Below are 22890 nucleotides of genomic sequence, written 5' to 3'. Positions count from 1 at the left end.
TTAGATTGTTTCCACCTTTTGGCTATTATAAATAGTGTTGCGATGCATATTGGTGTACACGTTTCTGAGTTTCTGCATTCAAGTCTGTTGGGTATATACATAGAAGTGGAAGTGCTGGGTCCTATGGTGGTTCTAGTGTAGATTTTTGAGGAACTGCCACACTGTCTCCCTTAAGGGTTGGATCATTTGTTATGGAAAAATTAGCTATTCAGTGAGCACTATATATGTTTGTGTGTGTGTGTGTATATATATATATATATATATAATGTTATCCTAGGTTGTTTTGGGATTTAAAATGAAATTCATTACAAAGTTTTATGTACTGCTCCAAGATTATTCTCTTTTTGAGCTAAATACAATTGTTTTATACCTAGTCTTTTGATTACTGAGTTTAGATATATTACTTAATGCATGTTGTTTTGTAGGAGGCCTCACGGACAATAATAAAGTGTGACCATTTTGACTGTTCATATTAGTCTTTAATCTCAAGGCAGACATCTGTGGTTTACTTTTTAAAATGTATAATTTACAGGGTTCATAACTTTTATTTTGAACTGTAATATCTGCTCTGTAGAGTTGTTTCTAATTCTTTTTTTGATTTTTAAAGTTTATTTGACAAATATCTGTGGAATGCTGACATCATCCAGGACATTGTGTTGGTTTCTGTGAGGGATAATAAGTGAATGAAATATGAACCATGCCCTCCTCAAAAGGCATAAAGACCTGTAATAAGCATAATACATAAAGAATGATGTGTACATCCTTTTGGGGAGGGGGGACTCTCGTTTCACCTCTCCCCAACTCTAGAAACTCTTCTGTCCTGCTCTCTGGAATTCATGGTCACTCATGGAAATACATTCCCCACATCCTCAGTGGAAACCCTGGTGGCCTAGTGGTTAAGTGCTATAGCTGCTAACCGAAAGGTTAGCACTTTGAATGGGGAACTCTATGGGACAATTCTACTCTGTCCTATAGGGTCGCTATGAGTCGAAATTGACTCCATGGCAACGGGTTTGGTTTTTTGGTTTTTATATCCTCAGTGTTTTCTCTAACTGAAACGGGGCTCTTGTCTCATACTATTTCCATCACCAGCTTCTTCAGAGCTGGCCCTTTTTTCTCTATAGGCATAGTCCACTGAGCCTGAAAGCTAAGGTAGATGTCCTCTTTGCTCCTCATTGTGGGTCTGTCTAATATATTAGCCACTGGCCACATGTGGCTAGTTAAATTTATATTTTGATTAATTAAGATTAAATAAAACTTAGTTATTCATTTTCATTTTTTATAAATTATGTATTTTATTTGAGTAATTTATAAAAATGGCCCTTACCCCCCAACATATGTTGTGATTCATGAGTCTTAGCTTTTCCAGAGCAAGCATACCAGCTGTGTTATGCTTCACAATGCTGCCACCGTCAAAAGGAAAGTGCAGCTAACCAATTTTGACCAAGTAACTCAGATAATTGTTTCCGTTCTGCTTTACATTGACGTTAGAGTCTTAATCTAAGTCGGGGGTCAGCGCGTGACAGTCTCTCAGCCAAATCTGACCCACCACCCGTTTTTGTGAATAAAGTTTTATTCATCTATATATTGTCTGTCTGCTTTCACTCTACAACAGCAAAGTTGAATGACTGCAAAAGAAATTATATTACCCACAAAGACTGAAATACTTATTATCTGGCACTGTACAGAAAAAGTTTGCCAGTGCCTGATTTAAGTGAATAATTTATGGAACACAAGACAGAATTTCTAATTAGACTTTTTTAAAAAGTAACCTACATCATATACATAAATAGTAAATATACAGCTACATTATTGGGTTGAATAAGGATCTGAGTCCTTTGATGAATTTCTCGGTTAACTCTGAAATAGAATACTTTAAAATAAATAATAGATTAAGAGTTATTTTATTCAGTCATTCTGTGGAGCCCTTTAGCCTGTCTGTAAAGCTCTGTGTTCAATACTAGAGATAGAAAGTTTAAGAAGACAGGCTATCCTCTGGAGCTTACATCCCAGTGTGGGGGAAACAGACTTCAGTCAGCTGATCACCTACTGTAATGAGTACTGTGATAGAGAAGAATAGGTTCTATTGAGAGTTTATACTAAGTGACTGGAACTCAGTCAACACCATCAGGAAAGCTTCCTCAAAAAAATGAGTTTGAGTGAACTCTAGAAGATGAAGAGTAATTAACTAGGCAGTAGAGTCCTCCCAGGCCAATGGAATCATGAGATTGTCAACGACAGGGCATAGCTGACAGGTGGAGAGAAAGGTCTGACTGGGATAAAAGAGAGAGTAGTGAGCCACAGGGGGCTGGTATGGTAGGCAAGGGCCAGGAACCTGATCCATCCGAAGAACAGTGGAAATGGATTTTAAACAGGGACATGTTGTATCAGATTTGTACTTTAAAAGGATGACTGGCTGTATTTTGGAAAATGATTGGGGGGATGAGATTAAGAGTGGATGCAGAGAGACCAGTTATGAGGTTCTTAGAGAAGAAAGGTGATGATAGCTTGATCTACAGTAGTGGCCCTGGAAGTGGCAGGATTCGGAGGTGATTGACTGTGGCAGTGGAAGAGGAAGGATGAGTCCCATGTTTCTGGCTAACACAACTAGGTAGACTGACATGAATTCATCAAGCTATGAAATGGTGGAACCAGTTTAGGACATGTTGAGTTTGTTCCATCCAAAAAGAGGTATTGAGTAGGCTGTCAGATACAGTAATCTTAAATTCTGAGGAAAAGTCAGGACTAGAGATACAAATTTGAGCTTCATCAGCAAATAATACTATATTTGAAGCCATGGATGAGATTTCCTAGAAAGAGCACTAAGAGAAAAGGAACTTGGACAAACCTTGAGTAAATCCAATATTTATAGGTCAGATAGTGTAGGATAGTGAGATGGAATGGCCAGACAGCTAAAATGAAACAAAATAAGCATACTATCACAGAAGCTGAGGGAGAAGTATGTTTCCAGGAAGGATAGCAATCAACAGTGACAAATGCTGGTGAAAAATAGCCAGTGAATTTAGCCACATGGAGGTCATTGGTGATCTTTAATGGAGTGGTGAGGACAGCAGTATGAGCTGAGGGAATGTAGACTGAATATTGGCCACTCTCAAGAACTGGCTAGAAAGGGCAGTTGAGAGAAAGAACTCTTGGCTTTGAGGATAACAGAAGAGTTTTTTAAATGAGAAAAATATGTTTCCATGGTAACGTGGAGGGTCCAGGGGAGTTCGATTCAAGCAGACGACATTCCCAGGAAGGCAGGAGGGTAAAGTCTGGAGCACAGATGAGGGAAGGAGTGGATTGGGCATTAGATAAAAGGGTAATTTCATGTAATGTATCTTTAAGACCTTTTTTTATGCGTTTGTCTTTCAGTAGAGGTTTATTCAGACCATTACAATGGCATTAGTCATTTGTCCCCTGAGAATTAATCTGTAGGTACCTGGGTTTTCGCAGAACATGATTTAAGTGAGTCACCTGCCTGTGTTCAGTCTTTGCATTCTCGTTTTTCTTTTGTGATTATTGTAATAAAGGCCACTGATTTATTCAGTCAAATGACATTCTAGATTCAGCTGAACCACTGAATTTATATTTACTGTCACTCTTTTTTAAATGCTGCTCAGCTGTAAATTTATATTCACTCTTTTTAAACACATATATTTAGCCCTGGGTGAAATGTCAAGATTTTTTATTTTTCTGGCTTCTAGGGATGATCATTTTATAGAAGGGTTTTTTGTTGTTGTTGTTTGTTTTAAGTCAGAAATATTACTATATATCCTTGGAAGTTTTGGTCATTCAAAATCACCACTTTCTATTTTGTATGTTTTCAACTGAAAAATGTAAGAAGGGAAATACACTCTGCCTGGTTTAAAATATGTGTTTTGAAACCAGTTTTTCTTAAAAATACATTGTTGACACAGATTGCAAGTGTAAATAATAGCCCTGTTTATAGAATAGGGAGCTCAGTGCACCAGAGGTGAAATGATTTCTTGTAGGGCAGGAGGGAACGTGTCACCCAAGAGTTATAGTGAAAATGCCAAAAAAGAAATCTTAAGTAGGGTCTCTGCTGTCAGCCCAGCCTTCGTCCTTCACAGGCCAGATTTACAGCTAGGTGTGAGTGGTCAATGGAATTTAGGGATGGTAAGCAGAGCAAGGAGGAGACCTCTGTTGAGATTGCAAGTCTCTTTGTGGTTGTGAACTCTTGTCACTACAGTTGCCATGACGATGGAATATAGTCTGCATTTATTCATTCAGCATTTACTTCTGATAAATAATGTGAGCATTTATTTTGCATATTTTCTGTCTTCTTCCTTTAGAATGAAGGCTCCTTAAGGTCAGAGAGTATTGTTGCCTAGGCACTGAATACATGTATGTTAAATGAATGATGAGTTTATTGAGAACATACTGTGTGTACCCAGCATCTGTGCAGCGTTCTTTAACATAGCTTATAAGCATGGAGAGTAGGTAGCCTGTTCTGGAAGGTTCCTGCCTTTGGCTTAGTTTATTTGATCAAAAAATTGCTTCCTTTTCTCAGGAGAATTTATGATAGTAAGTTTTAAAGTTTAATAACTTCTATCAAAAGCACCAGAGGGTATCCTCAGGAATTTGTATTTGGGTGGAGAAGATATATAGGTGCGTCTGTTTTGTGAGTATCAGGCTTAAGAGTTCAGTTTTTGCATTCCCTTGTGTTATGAGAGGAGCCCTGGTTGCGCAGTGGTTAGGCACTTGGCTGCAAATTGAAAGGTCTGCTGCTAACTAGAAGGTTGGTGGTTTGAACCCACCAGCTGCTCCACAGGAGAAAGATGTGGCAATTTGCTTCCATAAAGATTTACAGCCTTGTGAAACCCTGTGGGGCAGTTCTGCTCTGTTGTATGGGGTTGCCACTCGAGGGCAAGGGGTTGTGTTGTGAAGGTTAGTGGTTTGGACTCATTTTAGCACCTTGATTTTACCGGTTTATTTCTTCTTCCGCAAATGTTTTAAAATGTTTGTTTATGTGTAGTTAAGTCAGCAATGAGATCTAGAGCTTTTTGCCTTGTTACACAAATCGTTTTTATTACCTCCCTTTACATTTTATTGAAAGCAGCAAACCAAATCCCAACCAAATATCCACCAGCAATGGCAAGCCTGGCACTGTGAATGGAGCTGTGGGGACCACATTCCAGCCCCAGAATCCCCTCTTAGGCCGAGCCTGTGAGAGCTGCTATGGTAAGTCTTCTCCAGCCCTGGCTTGATTTTCACGGTAGAGGCCTGTCCATGGAACTTGGCTGGTGGCACTGTGGGGCAGGAGTGTTGAGCAGCTGAGTGGTACGTATGGTCAGTCCTGGACAGAGGACAGAATAACATAGCCTCAGAAATGAATAGGTGTCCATCATTACTTCTGCCTGGAGCAAAGGGTATTCACTGAACAAGTATTATGTACCAGACAGTAAATTTAGGCTTTCAGTTTTCTTTTATTTGCTTCTGTGGACTCGTGTTTGTTGACTGTTCCACAGCAGTATTTCCTAAAATTCGTTCAGAGTTATTAGCTTTGCACAAACCATAGTCCAGTGGTACATACCAAATCCCCTCAGTAGGCTTTGGCAAATTAAAGGTTCCAAATAATTCTGTAGGAAAGACTCCTACCTGTAATCCTCAGACCAGCCTCCCTCTGAGCACAGTTTGGGAGATGCTGTTCTACAACATTTGCTTTTGGCCTCAGGGCCCCACTTTGTGTATCCTTGTCAAAAACCTACTGAAGTCTGGCAGTATGACATTCTGTTTGCCTTGGATGTTAAATGGGGTTGGTGAGTTGGACTGTTAGGTTTTTGATACACTTTATATGTTTATTTGAAATCTCAAGCAGTAGTCTCTTAATGAGGCATTGGTGACATTATCATCTATTTTTTGCTTTGACCAAAGTGACCTGGGTTGGGAGAGGAAAGGAAGCAAATGTCGATTGAACGTCTACTTGGTGCCAGGTTTTTGCTTCCCAGCAGCGATTTGAGGGGTAGATGTAGCCTGCTGCCTTAAGGACATAGGAGTGGGGGACATTTGCCATTCTTCTCCATGCTCCATACCAGGCTTCAGCATCAGAAAAGGCTTTTAAAACCAAATAGTATAATTATCCCCCCTGATCTCAGGGAGGGTGTGTGAGCCAGACAAATTACTGGCTTCCTAGAAACGGTACACACCGTGTGTCTGACCACTTCCTGCACCTTGGGAGCACAAAGGGAAACAGTGTGTGGATAATTACGGTTCTGTTGGTCAAGGTTGTACATGGGTAGCATCATAAATGGCTTTGAATTGGGAATTCTTAGATTTCCAAGCCCATTTCTATTTAAATGAAAATAACAAGGATGCTTCAGACAAATGGTCACCAGCGCTTAATCTGCCTTGCTTTTGATTTGTAAATGTCTTTCACACTCATATGTAGTCTCACAAATCCCTTTAAATATTTTGTGACTTTTATCTGCATGATGAACAAGCCATTTTAATTTTACGATATTTTGGATCCATATCTTATTAGATAGTCTCGATCAAGATACATTTTAATACAATGTAAATATAACATTTACTTTTATAGAAAGATAAAATTTGGTGTTTTCTGTTTTTCAAATTATACTCATTTTTTAATTGAATTTGAGTTGGCTATGTAAGACGAAAGACGTTTGTTGACAAATATTAAAATTATGTCATGATAAGCTTGGGTAAAAATGTATATTAAAATATGAGTGACATTTTGTATTCAGGCTTTTAAGTAGAGCCCTGGCCTAACATTTAGAATTCTTCCAATTTGTTCTTAAATAAATCAAATTACTATTTGTTGTTAAGTTATAAGAGGAAAGGATTTTAGGCTGCTATTTGCAAGGACTCCTCCAAACATGACACGGGGGGTGCAGAATATTACTCCCGATAAATAAGAGGCAGTTGGAATGCAAGGGTCACTGCCTTTTCTCTCGCTGACACTGGCTTGTGAAGCATTGGGCCACACCGTGATGCGCTGTGTGAGCGTTTTGATCTGGTGGAGGTAACTTACAGATCTGGGGAGGAATATTCTGAGGCAGGTAATGATTTGTATGCACCTTATTAATTTATGTTTCCACATCAGTGTTTCAACCTTAAGCTTCCGATCCATCGTGGGAATAGTTTGAATGTTATAAGGCAGTATTTAAACTACAAAACAAAGCCAACACAGGCTTGCAGTGTTCAGCTAAGTGATAAATTGGTGGAGTTATGAGGTCCTAAGCATGCTGTAACCTCAGCTGCACTTGCTCACTAGGTGTGGAGTTACAGGCTTGAGAGGAATCCTGCTTTTAAGGGAGAAATATTTAAATAGTTATCTGGCCTGTTGGTTAAAATAGAGGAATGGAAAGTGGATTTCCTTGCCTGCCTTTATCAGTAGAGCCCCTCTGAGCACCTTCCTGAACCAAGGTTTGAAAACCTTGATGTAAATTTTAAAAACTAATAAAAATAGCTTTCTGGGGACTTATTTCCAGAGATGTACACAGTGAAAAATATTTTTAATTAACAAAACAAACAAAAACTTCCTCTGCAGCATAGCATATAATAGAAGGTGCTTCACCTAATAGCCTCTCTAATAGGTGCCACGAGCACTTGATATATAACAGAAATAAAATAGAAGTAAGTAAATAGATATAAAGTTGAAACATATATGTATATACTATACTTTCATATTTGGCTGGTAAGGCAGTGAAAGAAAAATAATGTTGTAAACTAAAGATGGCTTTGAAATATTTTTTGAAACATTTCATTATGTTTGTATTGATATGGGAGCAGGCCTGGTGGTGCAGTGGTTAAGCAGTTGGCTGCTAACTGAAAGGTTAATGGTTCAAACCCACCAGTCATTCCGCAGTAGAAAGATGTGGCAGCCTGCTTCCATAAATTTTTACAGCCTTGAAAACTGCGTGAGGCAGTTCTACTCTGTCCTGTAAAGTCGCTTTGAGTCAGAATCTACCCAGTGGCAACGGGTTTGGTTTTGTTATTGATGTTACAAATGAGCAATAAAACAGTCTTTGTTTTTTCCTGTTTCTCCTCCATGTTTAGCTACACAGTCTCACCAGTGGTATTCTTGGGGCCCACCTAATATGCAATGTCGATTATGTGCAACTTGTTGGCTATATTGGAAAAAATATGGAGGCCTGAAAATGCCCACTCAGTCAGAAGAAGAGAAGTTATCCCCCAGCCCAACTACAGAGGTACACGAACAATAGTCTTTTCGTGTTGTGCATTTAATGTCATACTTTTTAATGACTGGATCACTCCTGAGAAGCAGAGTACAAAAAAAAGAAAAAAAATTTTTTTTTAACAGTATACAGTAATTTAAAAACAAACTAAGCTATTTTCATGGCTAAACATAGTGACCACAGTATTCAGGGTGGGTATGGAGAGAGGGACAGGGACAAAATTAAAAATTTTCAGGCATTTAAAGTATTGGTCTTGTGAGATTACTCAAAGGAAGAACAATGTGTATGGGAGGCGTTAGCGTAAGTAAGGAACTTACCAATTAGATATTTGTCTTAATTGATTTTTTGAAAATAGTTTGCAACCTTTAGATAAACTGTTGAAAATGTGGCTTATTACATAAAATAATAAATACAAATTGAGCACTTTTTCCCTGGGTTATTGTAGGAGGGACAAGAAGGTATGGACTCAATCTTGAGGTGACCGACAGTTGAAATGTGATTTTGGTGAAATTCTCATCGATTGAAGAAGTCAACCACCTATGTCTACCAGAGAGAGACTTTTTTCTTTCAGGGCTATCAGTATCTCAAGACTCCTTTCATATTAAAAAATTAAAATAAAATAATCTAATTAACCCCCTTGGCATCTTTTTTTAAAAAACTATTGTGAATATGATTTTGGATTGTTAGTCTATTAAAAATTAAGTATAGGCCTACACCCCCACCCCCACCCAGTTCCCTCTCTGTTCCCACCTTCTTCCCAAAAGGTACACACTTTTTAATTCTCTCTGGTGGGGGTAGGGTACTAAGTCTTCAATGGAAGATTTTTAAATTGCCCGTTTCTCTGAGCATGATGCCAGTAGTACTGCGTTTTAACAAGTTCTAGTTTTAAACGCTTGTTGGGTTCTGATTTTGCAGGATCCCCGTGTTAGAAGTCACATGTCCCGCCAGGCCATGCAGGGGATGCCGGTCCGAAACACTGGGAGTCCAAAGTCTGCAGTGAAGACTCGCCAAGCTTTCTTTCTTCACACTACATATTTCACAAAATTTGCTCGTCAGGTCTGCAAAAATACCCTCCGGCTGCGGCAGGCAGCAAGACGACCGTTTGTTCCTATTAATTATGCTGCCATTAGGGCAGAATGTAAGATGCTTTTAAATTCTTAACCTTATATGTTGTGCTTCTGACCATTTCTGTCTTTCCCTTTCTTTCTCTCTCTCTTTTTTTTTTTTTTTTGTTTGTTTGTTTGCAATAAACATAAGTTCTTGTGTACAGCCTTTTATTTGGTTTATTTTTTTTTTAACATTATTTTTGTCTGCTACCCATTATATCATGCCAACCTGGAAAAAAGACAAAAAACACTGAAACCTCTAATCTCTGTTTGAGAGTAGTGCTCCCCAAAAGATAGGTCGGTGATCCTATCCAGTGAGGTTTTGTGACGGACTTGGCTAAAGGGCCCATATTGAGACACTTTTACCTATAAGGTAAATGCATTGCGATGCAGTTGATTCTGACTTATAGTAACCCTATAGGACAGAGTAGAGCTGCCCCATAGAGTTTCCAAGGAGCACCTGGTAGATTCAAACTGCCGACCGTTTGGTTACCAGCCACAGCACTTAACCCCTGAGCCACCAGGGTTTCTACCTCTAAGGTGGCACCCGCAGTGTAATCCCTAAGGATGGTGGTATAGGGAGACTCCATTACTGAGAGAGCGCAGTCCAGTCTCACATAGATTCATTAGGCTTGAATAAAATTTGCCAATTTACACTACTTAGAAATTGTGTGTCTTTATAAACCTCTCAATTTCCCATGAACCTTTTACCATTGCCATCCAACATTATGAAACTTCATAGTGCTTCATAACAAATGCAATATTTATTTGATATGGCAAACTATAAAGAATTTTAAAGTGATTCGGGGTGAATTTTATGAAAATACATATTTAGTTTTGCAAGCTAGGGTCTGAATTTGTGGTTGAGCATTCTTTGTCCAATTTGGTTTCCATTTCATAATCATGTATCATACATATTTCCACATAACATTTACATGACGTTATTACTGTCAATTTCAACACATTCAGCCTGGCTTATCTTTCATTTTTTGTTAAAACAAAGGTCATAGGTGCCAATGAAATGCGATTGTTCTCTTATTACCAGTACATCCAGAAATGTGTCCATAATGTATGTTTGCTCTGATGCTAGTCTCCACCACTTGTAGTCACATTCCTGGCTAGCATGTTAGATCCAGGCAACTTTTTTCCCTAAGGAATGTGAAAACTTGCTTTAGGGCTTAACAGGAAATCTTAAGCATATTCAGTTAGATGCTTTTTCTTTCTCTGTAAGATGAGAAATCGCTTATTATGAGATGTTCTACTTTGATTTCAAGAGAATATCTGTAAAAGGAGTGATGGTTGAAAAAAGATTCTGTTCCTAAAGAGAATTTTTATTCAGCAGAAGAGCTGGAAGGCTCTAACACTTAACAGGTAGAAGCTGTGTAAGAAGAAGAAGAAGAAGAAAAGTGCTTGGTCAAGAGGGTAGAAATTGGTAGCCATCTTAGAGGCCCAGGGAGGGGAAATAAGCCACACCATTAGACTCGTGTGTAATTGGGCACTGGCTCTTCTGTGGCTTCGAGCTGTCATTTCTGAGTTCGTGGGCTTGTGTCATTTATCACCTCCTTACCCATTTTAAGGAATTGGAAAACCAAATATTTATATTTACCTCAACTGTTCAGCTGATTTAAAACACATTCATTTAATACATACTTTCTTCAAATAAAAAAGATCAATAAAACATTTGAGAAAGAAAATGAATGAAATTCTTCCATTAAAACTGACTGGGACCCAGCATCATCTTTGTTTCTATGAATGAATAAAAAAGAAACCATCACCAACTACATAAATTGGCTGCTGAGGAAGCTTCTGTTTCCTGTTGCTCTTCTGTTAATTTTCAGTTAATTTGCATATTGTCGTTGGTTATTCTTCAGTAAAGTATGTTTTTTCTGTCGCCTCATTTTTTTTTTTTTTTTTCTAATTGAAGGGGCATGCTGCTTAAAAAAAAAAAAAGATTAAATTACCTGTGTTAGATTTCTATGAACACAATTTTTTTTTTAAAGAATTATTTGTTGCGATGAGATTGAAAGAGCATATTTTATTTTGTGTTTAGCTTCATTGGTCATCAAGTTACATACAGAATCAGATTCTTTGAATATTAATTTTATTCTTGAGATTTAAAATTGTAAGGTTTCAGCAGCCATCTACTCAGTTTTTCAAACAAGCACTAATGAACCCTTTTTCTAGCACCTAATTGATTCTTTCATCAGCTTCTCCCTTTTACATATAATTTGTAACAACCTCTTCAGCAGATCCCTTGTTCTTAATCTTGGCTTGTTGGTGAGAAGATTAGGTGTTAATAACCTGTTGTTCATAGAAAATCATGTCTACAATGCACCGAGAATATATAGGTGCATTTTTTGTTTGTGTTTTTCCTCAGTAAGGGGTCTATAAGCTTTCATTGGTTTCCCAATGACCAACCTTCACTCCCCCTTCGCACCCCTTCCCCCCTCCAGAAAAGTTAAGAGTCACTGTCATGCAATATGAATGTGTTTTCCCATCAGGTGGAAGTTCATAATTCTAAGAACACTGGTGGATCAAGGACTCCAATACATTTTAGAATAATTGAGCATAATGTCGGGGAAGGAAGTTGAGGCTTTCTCTTCTGTGCGCCATAGAAGTGGGCCCCTGCTCTGGCTTCTGGCGTTGGCAACACCTTTGCAATCTGTCATAGCCAGAAGCTCTAGGGGACAACAGACAGTGCAAGAGTGAAGAGGTGGGGAGCCAGGGAGATGAGCCCTCAGTTCCATGGGGGAAGTGCAGAATCATGAGTTCTTGACTTAAACAAATTAATCAATCCCTGTTTAGAAGGGTTGGTTACAGTAACAGTCTTTGGCCTTTATTTTCATTAAAAACTTCTATTAAGGATATATATAGGGTTGCTATGAGTCGGAATCAACTCGATGGCAGTGGAACAACATGAACAAAAGTGGCTGCTAACCATGAGGAAACTCTGGTGCAGTTCTACTCTGTCCTTTAGGGTCGCTACGAGTCGGAATCGACTCAATGGCAGTGGGTTTGGTTTTTAAGGAGTACAGTATAGTACAAGGGGAAGATTCTGCTTCCATATGCCAAGCATACATAAGAAGTAATAGCATCTGTGGAAGGAGAGTTGGAAGGCTGAGGGAAAGAGGCTGGAAGGAGACTTACCACTGTTTATTCATCCTTTTAAACTTCCATTTTGAACCAAAAGAATATATTTCCTGTTTAAAAAATAATTTACAAATGGAAATAAGGATGACCACCAAATGCTTCAGAATATATACATTTGAGGTATGTATAGGAAAAGTTTTTGAAACACATTTCCCCAAATATCTAAATATTTTAGTAATATATTACACCTTTATGTGTGAATATGTAAGTCTATGACAAAAATGACTAACATTTAGAATGTCCAAGACAGTCCTACCACCTAGATTTATCAAAAATGGTTTGTAGACCAAAAACTAGAACATTGCATAAAGAGAAGTGCCACGTCCTTGACCAGGTTTGCAGACTGACAACATGGTTCTAACACTACATCAAGCTTCAGACACCCTGTCTCTTCTCACTCTAGATATCCCCCCTCCAGTGAAAAAGCTACAAGGTGATAATGGTGTCCTCCCATTGTTATTGCCACATTACATTTGTTATCAGATATTACCATTAAGTTACCACATGATAAAATCATACAACTGTAGAGAACAGGATTATTACTGTTTGAGATTCAGGATCCTCAAAGTGAGCAAGATTAAGTAGATACATTGGCAGCATTCCATAGATGAAGCTAAACTGCCTAGAGAAGTGGATCCAGATGATTCACCTGCCTGCCACCTTTGAACTTTGCAGTTTGGTGATTTTTGAGTGGATAACACACTAGGCCTACATGGTAACAGTATTCCCCCTGTGAAGTTCAGAAGGCACTCGGAAGCCATTTTTTCTGTTCAAAGATGCTAATTCGACTTGGGAAGTTTCCGAGGCTCCATCTTCATGAGAAATTTGTTAGGAGTTACTGATTTCTCAGCAGAAGTTACTATCAGTAATTGTATATGCTTTTGTGAAATTTTCAGCTTTAAACAAGAGAATATATGAGAATATATTTTGGGTTCGTTTAGTATTTTTGATTTAATAAAAGTTTGTTTTTGAATGGATACTTTAAATTTTTCTGAAGGTACATAAATAGTTACAAATTTCATTCCCATTCCTATTCTTGGTATACCCTCTTCAGAAATAACCACTGTCATCCATGTCTTATGTGTCTGTCCAGAGGTATTCTATGCTTCTATAAGAATCCAAAAAAAATTTTATTGCTGTCAAGTCAATTCCAACTCATAGTGACAATAAGGGACAGAATAGAACTGCCCCATAGAGCTTCCAAGGAACAGCTGGTGAATTTGAACTGCCTGCCTTTTGGTTAGCAGCCAAGCTCTTAACCACTGTGCCACCAGGGCTCCATAGGATCTAGGTGTATCTTTTTTTTTTTAAATTTTATATGGATGTTAGCACACTTTCTACATTGTCCTGCACTTGGCTTTTTTTTTACTTAACATATCTTGGGGGCCATTCAGTATCAGTACATGGAGAGCTACCTCCTTTTTATCAGCTGCCTAATGTGCATAAAATCCATAATTTAAGCACTTCCCTATTAAACATTTTTAGGTCATTTTTCAAACATTTTCTGTTAAAAGTAATGTTGCAACAAATACCCCTAACAGCTGCCATTTCACCTGGATGTGTGGAATGTGAATGTGTGTTATAGATCCTGAGAAGTAAAATGACTGGTCAAGGAATATGGGTTTTGAGTTTTGATAGTCATTATCCAGTCGCCCTCCAGAAATACTACAATTTACCCTCCCAGTCACAATGTCTGGAGAACAAACAGCTGTTCTCCAGAGCTTGTCAGCAGTGTTCTCCATCGAAGCCCTTGACTAGCTGACAAGTGACACACACATTAATCTGTGTTTCTCATTATGAGTAAGATGAAAATCTTTGCAGATATCTGAAAGCCATTTGGATTTCCTTTTCTGTCAACTATTTTTGCCCCTGGCCTGTTTCCTATGAGATGGATAGACTTTTTCTTATTGCCTTGGGGGAACTTTTTGTTTTAAGGAGATGAGCTGTTGATCTGTGATATATGCTACAAATATTTTTCCCAGTTTGTCTTTTGACTTTATAATGTATTTTCCAAGCAGATTTTTTGTTAATGTAGTTGAATTTATCCATCTTGTTTTATGGTACCTGGCTTTTGTGTCTTGCTTACAAATGCTTTTACAATTGCTATCAGAAATTTATACTGATGGTTTTATTCTGACCAAGATCTTCAAAGCTAATGTGAGGTGTTTGTGAATTTTTATTCATTGGGTTCTTCTTGCAGCTTTTCTATTCCAGCCCCTTCCTCCAATATTTCCAAAACATTGGAGAAAAATACCTTTGAGTTGCAATAAAAGTAACAGCATTTTTCAAGGTTTACGTCAAAGAGACATAGGTCATCCTCTAGGAGACCAAAGAAATGTGCCTTTGTGTTTAGTCAGGTGATTCGAATGAGATGTAGATGTGCTCCGCCCTCTGGGCAGGTACGGATCCTTCTGGGCTCTTTGGGTGTTTCTAGTGTGTGCTGGCTTTATCTGTGCACCTTTAAGGCATCCAAATGAATCGTCTCTGTTTGGAGTTAGGTGAGTCATTTGCAAGCTAAGACTGACAAGTGGCACACATGCTTGGTCTTCAGTGTAGACTAGGATTCTTTTTAATTAGCTCAAGTATGGACCTGATAATCCATGTTTATGATAATTCCCTTAGGGCAGAATGTATTTTTCCCATTCCTATTCAGTGTATACCACTGAATGGGTGTAATTTTTCTTCTTTTAAACAGTGACTAGGTAGGCTTTGCATCTTTCATCCCAAATTCTTCATAGTTGACACTGTAACTCTTGCCACTATTTTCTTCACAGTGAAACCTGTGAAAACCAGAACTCGACAGGACTGCCTTGTTTTTCCAGGCCTTGTCTTAAGTTTTCTTCCTTTGACAGGGTATACAGTCTTGTCACTTTTCTATCACTCTCTATTAGTGGAAAATATTTGAATTTTCTTTCTCTGACAGGTTTTCGCCTTACACAGGTTCTGGCTTTTGAAGGTTTTGCTGTGTAATAATGAGGAGTGGTGAAATGTGGATCCTTCTAAAGAGCTTTGATCACACACTCAGAGATGTTCTGTAATGTAAATAGTCACTTGGAACATCACGTAATTAATCTTGCTAATATAATAGGAAATTAGTATAACTTAAAATGAGGTATCTTTGGGGAAATGAATGGAATGTCTTTGGGTATTGTGTTGGCCCTTTCATGGATTTGTTGATTTTGTCATCAATGAAAGCCTATCAGTTGTTGCCACATTGGTGGTTTTCCTTTGGGCCACATAGACTGTGGAATAAAGAGCAAAGTTGATAGTGTTACTAGTAATACAGCATAGCCTTTGTCCAAGATACTGAAGAAATAACCGAGATGATTCATCCAAGCTTTATTTTAATAATAGAGAAGAAAGAAATTTTTCTCTTGTCTTCATCCCAAATATAACTTGAATTTTAGGTGAGTTAGTAAAAATATTAGGAAGGAATTATTTAGTATTAACTCAGTGATTTGATAGATGTTTGATCCTTGCAGGATTTGGGTTGCTTCTAAATGTTTATTTTGATTACTCCTCCAAAAAATACTTATTAGATTTCTGCCTGTTACTCAACAACAGGAGAAAGCTTCATAGCTTAGTAATTTTTTTCTGAAGGGAATCAGTGGAATGGGAGGAAAAGAAATTGGATCATTTATAGTTGTCAGTGGTTGCATAATAATTAGCCAGTGTTTCTGCTACCTGTTCACGTTCCTATTACTTGAGGCTCTCTGCAGTGTGTGCTTTTGTCTATTCCATGTTTTTAAAAATGCTGTTTTCCCACCTTCTAATTAATAGTTATTAGAAAAACCTTTCTTCTGTTTAAGAGATGGCCAGAGCTCATTAAAAAGTTAAATTTTATTTTACATTATTTGAAGGTCCAGATTGAATTGTACGTTTTAACACTAACAGCTCAGAGTTTCTGTAGACATCAAAGGAAAATACCTGACTGCGTGCCTAGAAACGTGGTCTCAGCTGGCAAAGGGAAAAATTGGGTGCCTAGGACTCTTCTCTGGTAGAGTTAGAAAACCTGTAGGACATTTTTGTCAAATGTTTGAAGGCGGGGAAAAGGCATAAGCATAGTAGAATCGTATCTGCTGAAGCTACTCTCTTGAGCTTTATGACAATATCTGCAAATTTAAGAAAAGTTTCAATACACGTTTTGTCCCTGCAAACTATTCTTTTGATGTAGCTCTTTGATTTGAGAAGTAGCTGTGTCCCACATCTTCTCTCTTCCATCCCAATGACAGCTAATTAAAGCACGGGTAGTGTTTGTGCTGTGCACTTCATTTTCCTGTCTGAGATGTCTTATGATAGTGTATGAGCAGTGTGATGACAACTTTTATGAGCTAATATCCATCCTTACAGAATCTTCCTATTCTGACTGATGGATCAAAAACTGTCTGGAAACAGGTAACCATTTAAATCTCAGCACTAATGATTCCAGAGTAGAATATGAGGGATAGAAATCAGTAACACGAAGCAGCCCCTTATTTCCTTCACGAGGCTCTCATCTAACGGAATTGGGTTTTGCCAAGATGAGATGAGACTTCTTAATGGTGACGCACTCCATCTCAGTCAAGGATGGCCTCGTGTGTTGCCTTTGTCAACTGCCATCCTTATCTCTCATGCCTGATTGATCATATACTAGGACAGATTCCACTTAGTATTTTATGGAAAATGTCCTATTACGTAGAAATTCAGTGGCTCCAAAGAAGCATACTTCCGTTGTTCTTCAGATGGGCATGCACAGTAAAAAAGCATGTGTGTGTCAATTGTATATTAGCTACACCCATATGGGGCTGTAAAATGAGTGTCCTCCAGGTAAATCCCTCATTCCGTAATTTGGAACCAGAGCTAGCAATGGTTTCTTCAAACCCAAAGGGAAATTATGCAGGAATCTTGTGGCCATTACGCTGTTTTCCACTTGCAGCTTGTATTTTTGCAGTGTGTATGGTGTAGGTGGAGAAATCAGCCTCACGGGTTGTCTTCATGTTTCTTTCTCTCCTCAGATGCAGACAGACATGCCGAACTATCTGGAAGTCCACTGAAAAGCAAAAGTACTAGGAAACCTTTGGCATGTATCATTGGGTATTTAGGTGGGTATTTAGGTGGGTATTTCCTAAAAGAAGAACAACTCAAGGAATGATTTCTGTATTTTGTGGATATTTGACCTAAGCCCCAGCCTTCCATATGGTTGAAATCATATACCTTCATATGTATACTCAGTTTGTTTTGGAAACTTTTATTTTTATTATCAAAACACACACATTCAGTATACACAGAGTCTTAAATATATTTACCTTTTCCCAAAAAAATCATTGAATTAAAATAATATATGTAATGTGTATTTATGGAAATAAATGCAGCTTAACCAAAAAGAGGAAGAATCACTCAGTTATTACTTAAAGGATGAATATTTTTAGAGGGCGCTTATTTTGATTTAGATTCTTCCACCGTTTCAAGCCCTTTTTACTCCCCTTCAGTAGAGAAGGATTGGTTTATTTGCTTACTTTTACAAAAATGAGGTTGGGCTGATTTTTTTTTAACTGTTGAAATATGTAGGTAACAAAACATTTGCCTTCTCAGCAGTCTTCACGTGTACACTTCAGTGGCAGTAAATGTGCTCATCGTGTTGAGATCGAGCTAATTTTTAACCTGCCTTGAAAAAAATATTTCTAGTTTTGATGTGCCAATTCAGGTCACTTTGAAAGAGGAGGATTTGTGTCACTGCCTGGTTTTTTCTCATACTATTTAACTCAAAGTCTCCAAGGATGAGGCTTCCATTTACATGTTGAAATACCACAATTAAGGTTAGTATACAAAAATAACTTTTTTTCTTTGCAGTTTTAAGACAAATAATTTACAAAATAATGGTTCCTAATATACCCAGAGGCAAGAATGACATGTTTTTATGCTTCTAATATTTCTCACTTTTTCGTTTTTTCTGTAAAAGTGAAATATGTACTCAGAGTTGCATTGAGCTTTATTGCTGTCAGAGAGATTTGTAGTTATGAAGTGTTCAGACTTTAGACATCCAGTCTTTGAAAAATCTAAGTGTAGCCTTGAACTTAGTATACTACCTGGTCCTCATCAGAGCATCCCACGGGTCAAAAGCTCACAGCTCCTTCTTTGTTGTTACTCTGCCACCTAATTTCGTGTTTTATTCCTCAGGGGCTAAAGCTGCTTTGCTATCCCCTGAAAATGTCACACGATTATTGTACGTGTGACCTAGATCATGATGGTAAAATCCTTGAAGATTGTAGTCTGTCTATTCCCTTGCAGAACCTAATCCAAGAAGCCCCTTCCCACCTTAAAAGGGAAAGGTTTTGATTATGAAAAGATAGAATATGCACGTTAGTCAGCCTTTCCGTGGGTAATTATGTGTGTGTTCCTCCTGTGGGCAAATTGATCTGGGCCCCTACCAGATAAGCCCAATGCTGTGCTGGCCTGACTCGCTGAACCACACCCATGCATAACATGTTCCTGAGTAGCTGCTGTGTACAAGACACTACTCAGTGATTTGGGGACACCAAGATAAATAAACCTGGCCCTCAAACATCTTACAGTCTAGACTGAATTACTGGGCTGAGGGCTGTGGGGACCATGATCTTGGGGAACATCGAGCTCAATTGGCATAACATGGTTTATAAAGAATATGTTCTACATTCTACTTTGGTGAGTAGCATCTGGGGTCTTAAAAGCCTCTGAGTGGCCAGCTAAGATACTGTACCGGTCTCAACCCTTAGGGAGCAAGGGAAAATGAAAACTAAAGACACAAGGGAAAGATTAGTCCAAACGACTAATGGACCACAACTACCACAGCCTCTGCCAGTACAACTAGGTGGCACCTGCCTACCACCATTGAGTGCTCTGACAGGGATCACGATAGAGGGTCCCAGACAGAGCTGGAGAAAAATGTAGAATAAAATTCTAACTCACGAAAAAAGGCCAGACTTACTGGCCTGACAGAGACTGTTAGAAACCCCGAGAGTATGGCCCCCAGACACCCTTTTAGCTCAGTAATGAAGTCACTCCTGAGGTTCACCCTTCATCCAAAGATTAGACAGGCCCATAAAACAAAAGGAGACCAAAGGGGCACACCAGCCCAGGGGCAAGGACTAGAAGGTAGGAGGGAACAGGAAAGCTGGTAATAGGGAACCCAAGGTCGAGAAGGGAGAGTGTTGACTTGTCATGGGGTTGTTAACCGTTGTCATCTAACAGTATATGTACTAACTGTTTAATGAGAAGCTAGTTTGTTCTGTAAACCTTCATCTGAAGTACAATTAAAAAAAAAAACAATAAAAAAGATCCTTGACTTGAAAAAAAAAATCTTACTGTCTGGTGGGGAAAGAGCACAGGTAAGAACTATAAAGCAACAAACTAAATCCTATAAAAGAATTAAAGTTAATATGCATTGGACACTTAGAGCAAGGAATAGTTATTTCTGATGAGTACATTAGATCAGCTTACCTGAAGAAGGTAGTATTTGAGCTCATCCCTGAAAGATGAGTAGGATTTGAATAAATGGAAAAATAAGTAAAGAGTATTCTCTCCCTACGAGAGGCCAAGAGAACCAAATGAACAAAAGTTCCATTGAGTCCAAGGACCTGAAAAGTTTAAGGAGAGTAGGTTGTCATGCTTTAGATGGAGCCTAGGGTGTGGAGGTTGTAATGAATGATAAGATTGGCAAACCTTCCATACCATGTTAAAATAAATCAGGACTAATTTTGGGGTAGTACTTGAGCCATTTCTAAATATTGGCAAGCATAGGGTATTGACCAGACCAAGATGTAGTTATTCTAACAATCCAAACAGCCTTGTCTAAAGTTTAGGAAATTTGGATGATATCCTGGCCCTCACCTTGGATGGGAGGGTGAGGAGACAGACAGGGTGGCTTGCGCTCAGTTGGGGTGCTGGGCAATAACGCAGAGAAGCAGTGAGCAGGGTGATCTTTAGAGAAGAGTTGCCCAGTGCTATTAAGACGGTAAGTCCTTAAATAATCCAGTTCCTACAGTATTGCAATTTCTGTCCTTCTACTCTATTCAAAAGGTGCAGGTAGTTCTTGGGCCACGTGCCTGACAACAATATACTTCTCTTTAAAGACGCGCACACACCAAGTGCACGTTACAGTTTTGTGACGTGTCCTTAGTTAAAGCTTTTCTTCCGCTACTTCTTGACTATTGTTTTTAGATTTTGGTTTCAGATTTCCTCTCTACCAAAGTGTTCTGGGCTGGGAATGATTGACCCTGGTCCCATACCCTGGTTGCGGAGCCAGAGAAGGAATCCTGTTTTCCAGAAAGCTTTCACCCATGACATGACGTGACATGACATGACATGGCAGGATATGACATGACATGACATATTACATGGCAGAGCAGAGAGGTGTTTTTTCCTAAGACTGCTTCTCCAGATAACCCCTTGATTTCTAACGTGTTGAAGAGTCAGACCCCCTATTGCCTTAATAAAACTTGTGTTTTAAGTGACCTTCTGAAGTGGGTTTTTTTTTTTTTTTTTTTTTTTTTCCTTGTACCCACAACACAAGGCTCTGAGCTCCAGCCAGCAGGAGAAGAATTAGCTTGCTTTTTGATAAGTAAAGCCATGGTAACAACACTTGAAGCTGATTCATTATGCAGGTCCTTGGGAAAACATGCCAGCTCCTAAGGAATTGACTCAGCTCATTAAGAAATAAGATGTGTGTCTATTAGCAAATGTAAGTACACACAGAGTTTTTTAATACCATGTTCTGAGCTGAGAAACTTTTTCCCCCCGTCAGAGATCCATCCTGCGAAGAAACCTAATGTAATTCGATCTACACCAAGCCTGCAAACCCCAACTACCAAGCGAATGCTAACCACCCCGAATCACATGGCTCTGAGCATTCTGGGGAAAAGAAACTACAGTCATCACAATGGTCTGGATGGTATGTAAGCCCAGGGTTTGGGAACTGTCCTGATGGGCCAGGGCCTCTCTGCTCTCACCAGCTCTGGCATGTGGTCTCCCAAATCAAATGATATACTGATATATTACAAATTGGCTCTTCTACTCCCTGATTGATCTCAAGGTGTGGCAAGGGGAACGAGGGGGAGTACTGCCGTGTGCCACACTTAAGACGTTTTGCCAAGTGGTGTTTCTCCAGTTCATCTGAAGATCCCTTTTTGCTCACATCTCCTATTAGGAGGCTTGTTTGGAAATGAAGCCTGTGTTTAGCAGGTGGCCTCTGCAGGATAATAATAGTCTTGCTGTGATGCAGGCTCACTGCTCATTTAAATTTTCTTGAGCAGAAGGGATCACTTTCACCTTATGTCTGAGACATCAGTGCGCTCCGGGGCTCTTCAGTGTTCCTTGGATCATTTTGAGTTTGGCATTTGTCCACTTCTTCAGTCTTCTATATATTTTTTTAATTGCTCCAGAGTGCTACAAGTCATGAACGGAATTGCCAGGGTGATGTCCTAAATACGGAAATAATAATTTGTCTGAAATGGAAAAACTGAGAAATATCACCACTTATCAGAAGTACTTCCCTTGGGCTTGGCCATAGAATGACTTTTAAGGTGGAATTGAATTATCTTCCCGTTGGGACTATAAACACAACCATAATAAATCATCCAGGCAGTGAGTATTGTTCGTTTCAATAGCTCTGGAGTTTGAAGCTGTCTGGATTGTTGAAGCGTTGGCATTTATTTATGAATAAAACTCTGTCTAGGCTTTTCATGCCTATGGAAGTCTAGATTCCTTCAGTGACAGTAAGTTATAACGAGGCCCTAGAGCAAGGATGTGGGATAGGCCTTCTAATGATAATTCCCCAGGTGGTTTTCTTTCAGTGTGAGTTTTGAGGGTCATAGTGATCTCAAAATGATGAATAAAAAACGGAGGGCGAGGAGTTCAGTTTGCATTTATAGGGGATCAATGTGTTGTGGAAATGGTTCTGGAGAATTTATCTACACAAGAGTCTTGCAGAAATACTTCCATGCTGATGAGAACATTGACCATCCTGCCACATAGGCCTGATGTCTGTATAGCCGAAGACCAAGGAAAGAGCACGTCAGAATGTGGAGACTGAAACTCTTTCCAGCTTTTCCTTGCCCACAGCCTGGGGCCTTTGAATTCAGGCTTAAGTCAAATCTTGACTCTTTCTTTTGCATCTCGTCACCTCCTTGGTCTCTCTAGGTATACAGTCCTGCTGCAGAAAGCATAAAGTAAGTTCAGGTTCATTTGAGATTTTTATATATATATACACACATACACACGCACACACCTGCAAAAGCTGGAGCCTATGTAAGGCGGAAACCTGTCAGAGAAGGAAAACTCAAATATTTTCCACTTAAACAATTACTTCAGCCTAATAGACATTCTCTGAAAGCCGGAACCTGCGAGATGTGGACGGGATCAGGAAATCGTTGGTATTGCAACCCAAATAGGAATTGCAAATGTGAAAGCCAGCAATAGTTCCAAGAAATGCAAGAGTC

The 22890-nt window shown here is 38.9% G+C and overlaps 1 protein-coding gene across 6 annotated transcripts in view; it reads left to right on the top strand.

Moving 5' to 3' along the window:
• MTA3 (metastasis associated 1 family member 3) overlaps nucleotides 1-22890 on the top strand; it is a 190007-nt gene that overhangs the window by 160773 nt on the left and 6344 nt on the right. For 3 of the 6 annotated variants that reach the window (XM_064277159.1, XM_064277158.1, XM_064277154.1), the window contains exons 12-16: nucleotides 5081-5205; nucleotides 8044-8195; nucleotides 9099-9321; nucleotides 17434-17532; nucleotides 21198-21344. In XM_064277159.1, the coding sequence (XP_064133229.1) occupies nucleotides 5081-5205; nucleotides 8044-8195; nucleotides 9099-9321; nucleotides 17434-17532; nucleotides 21198-21344 (746 nt within the window). The remainder of the gene's footprint in view (nucleotides 1-5080; nucleotides 5206-8043; nucleotides 8196-9098; nucleotides 9322-17433; nucleotides 17533-21197; nucleotides 21345-22890) is intronic. The other 3 variants (XM_064277155.1, XM_064277156.1, XM_064277157.1) reach the window with 3 other exon arrangements.

The sequence above is a fragment of the Loxodonta africana genome, chromosome 26 (assembly GCF_030014295.1).
Source record: "Loxodonta africana isolate mLoxAfr1 chromosome 26, mLoxAfr1.hap2, whole genome shotgun sequence".
Lineage (NCBI taxonomy): Eukaryota > Metazoa > Chordata > Mammalia > Proboscidea > Elephantidae > Loxodonta > Loxodonta africana.
Note: the sequence above shows the minus strand (reverse complement) of the source record. Positions and strands in the feature narration are given on the sequence as shown.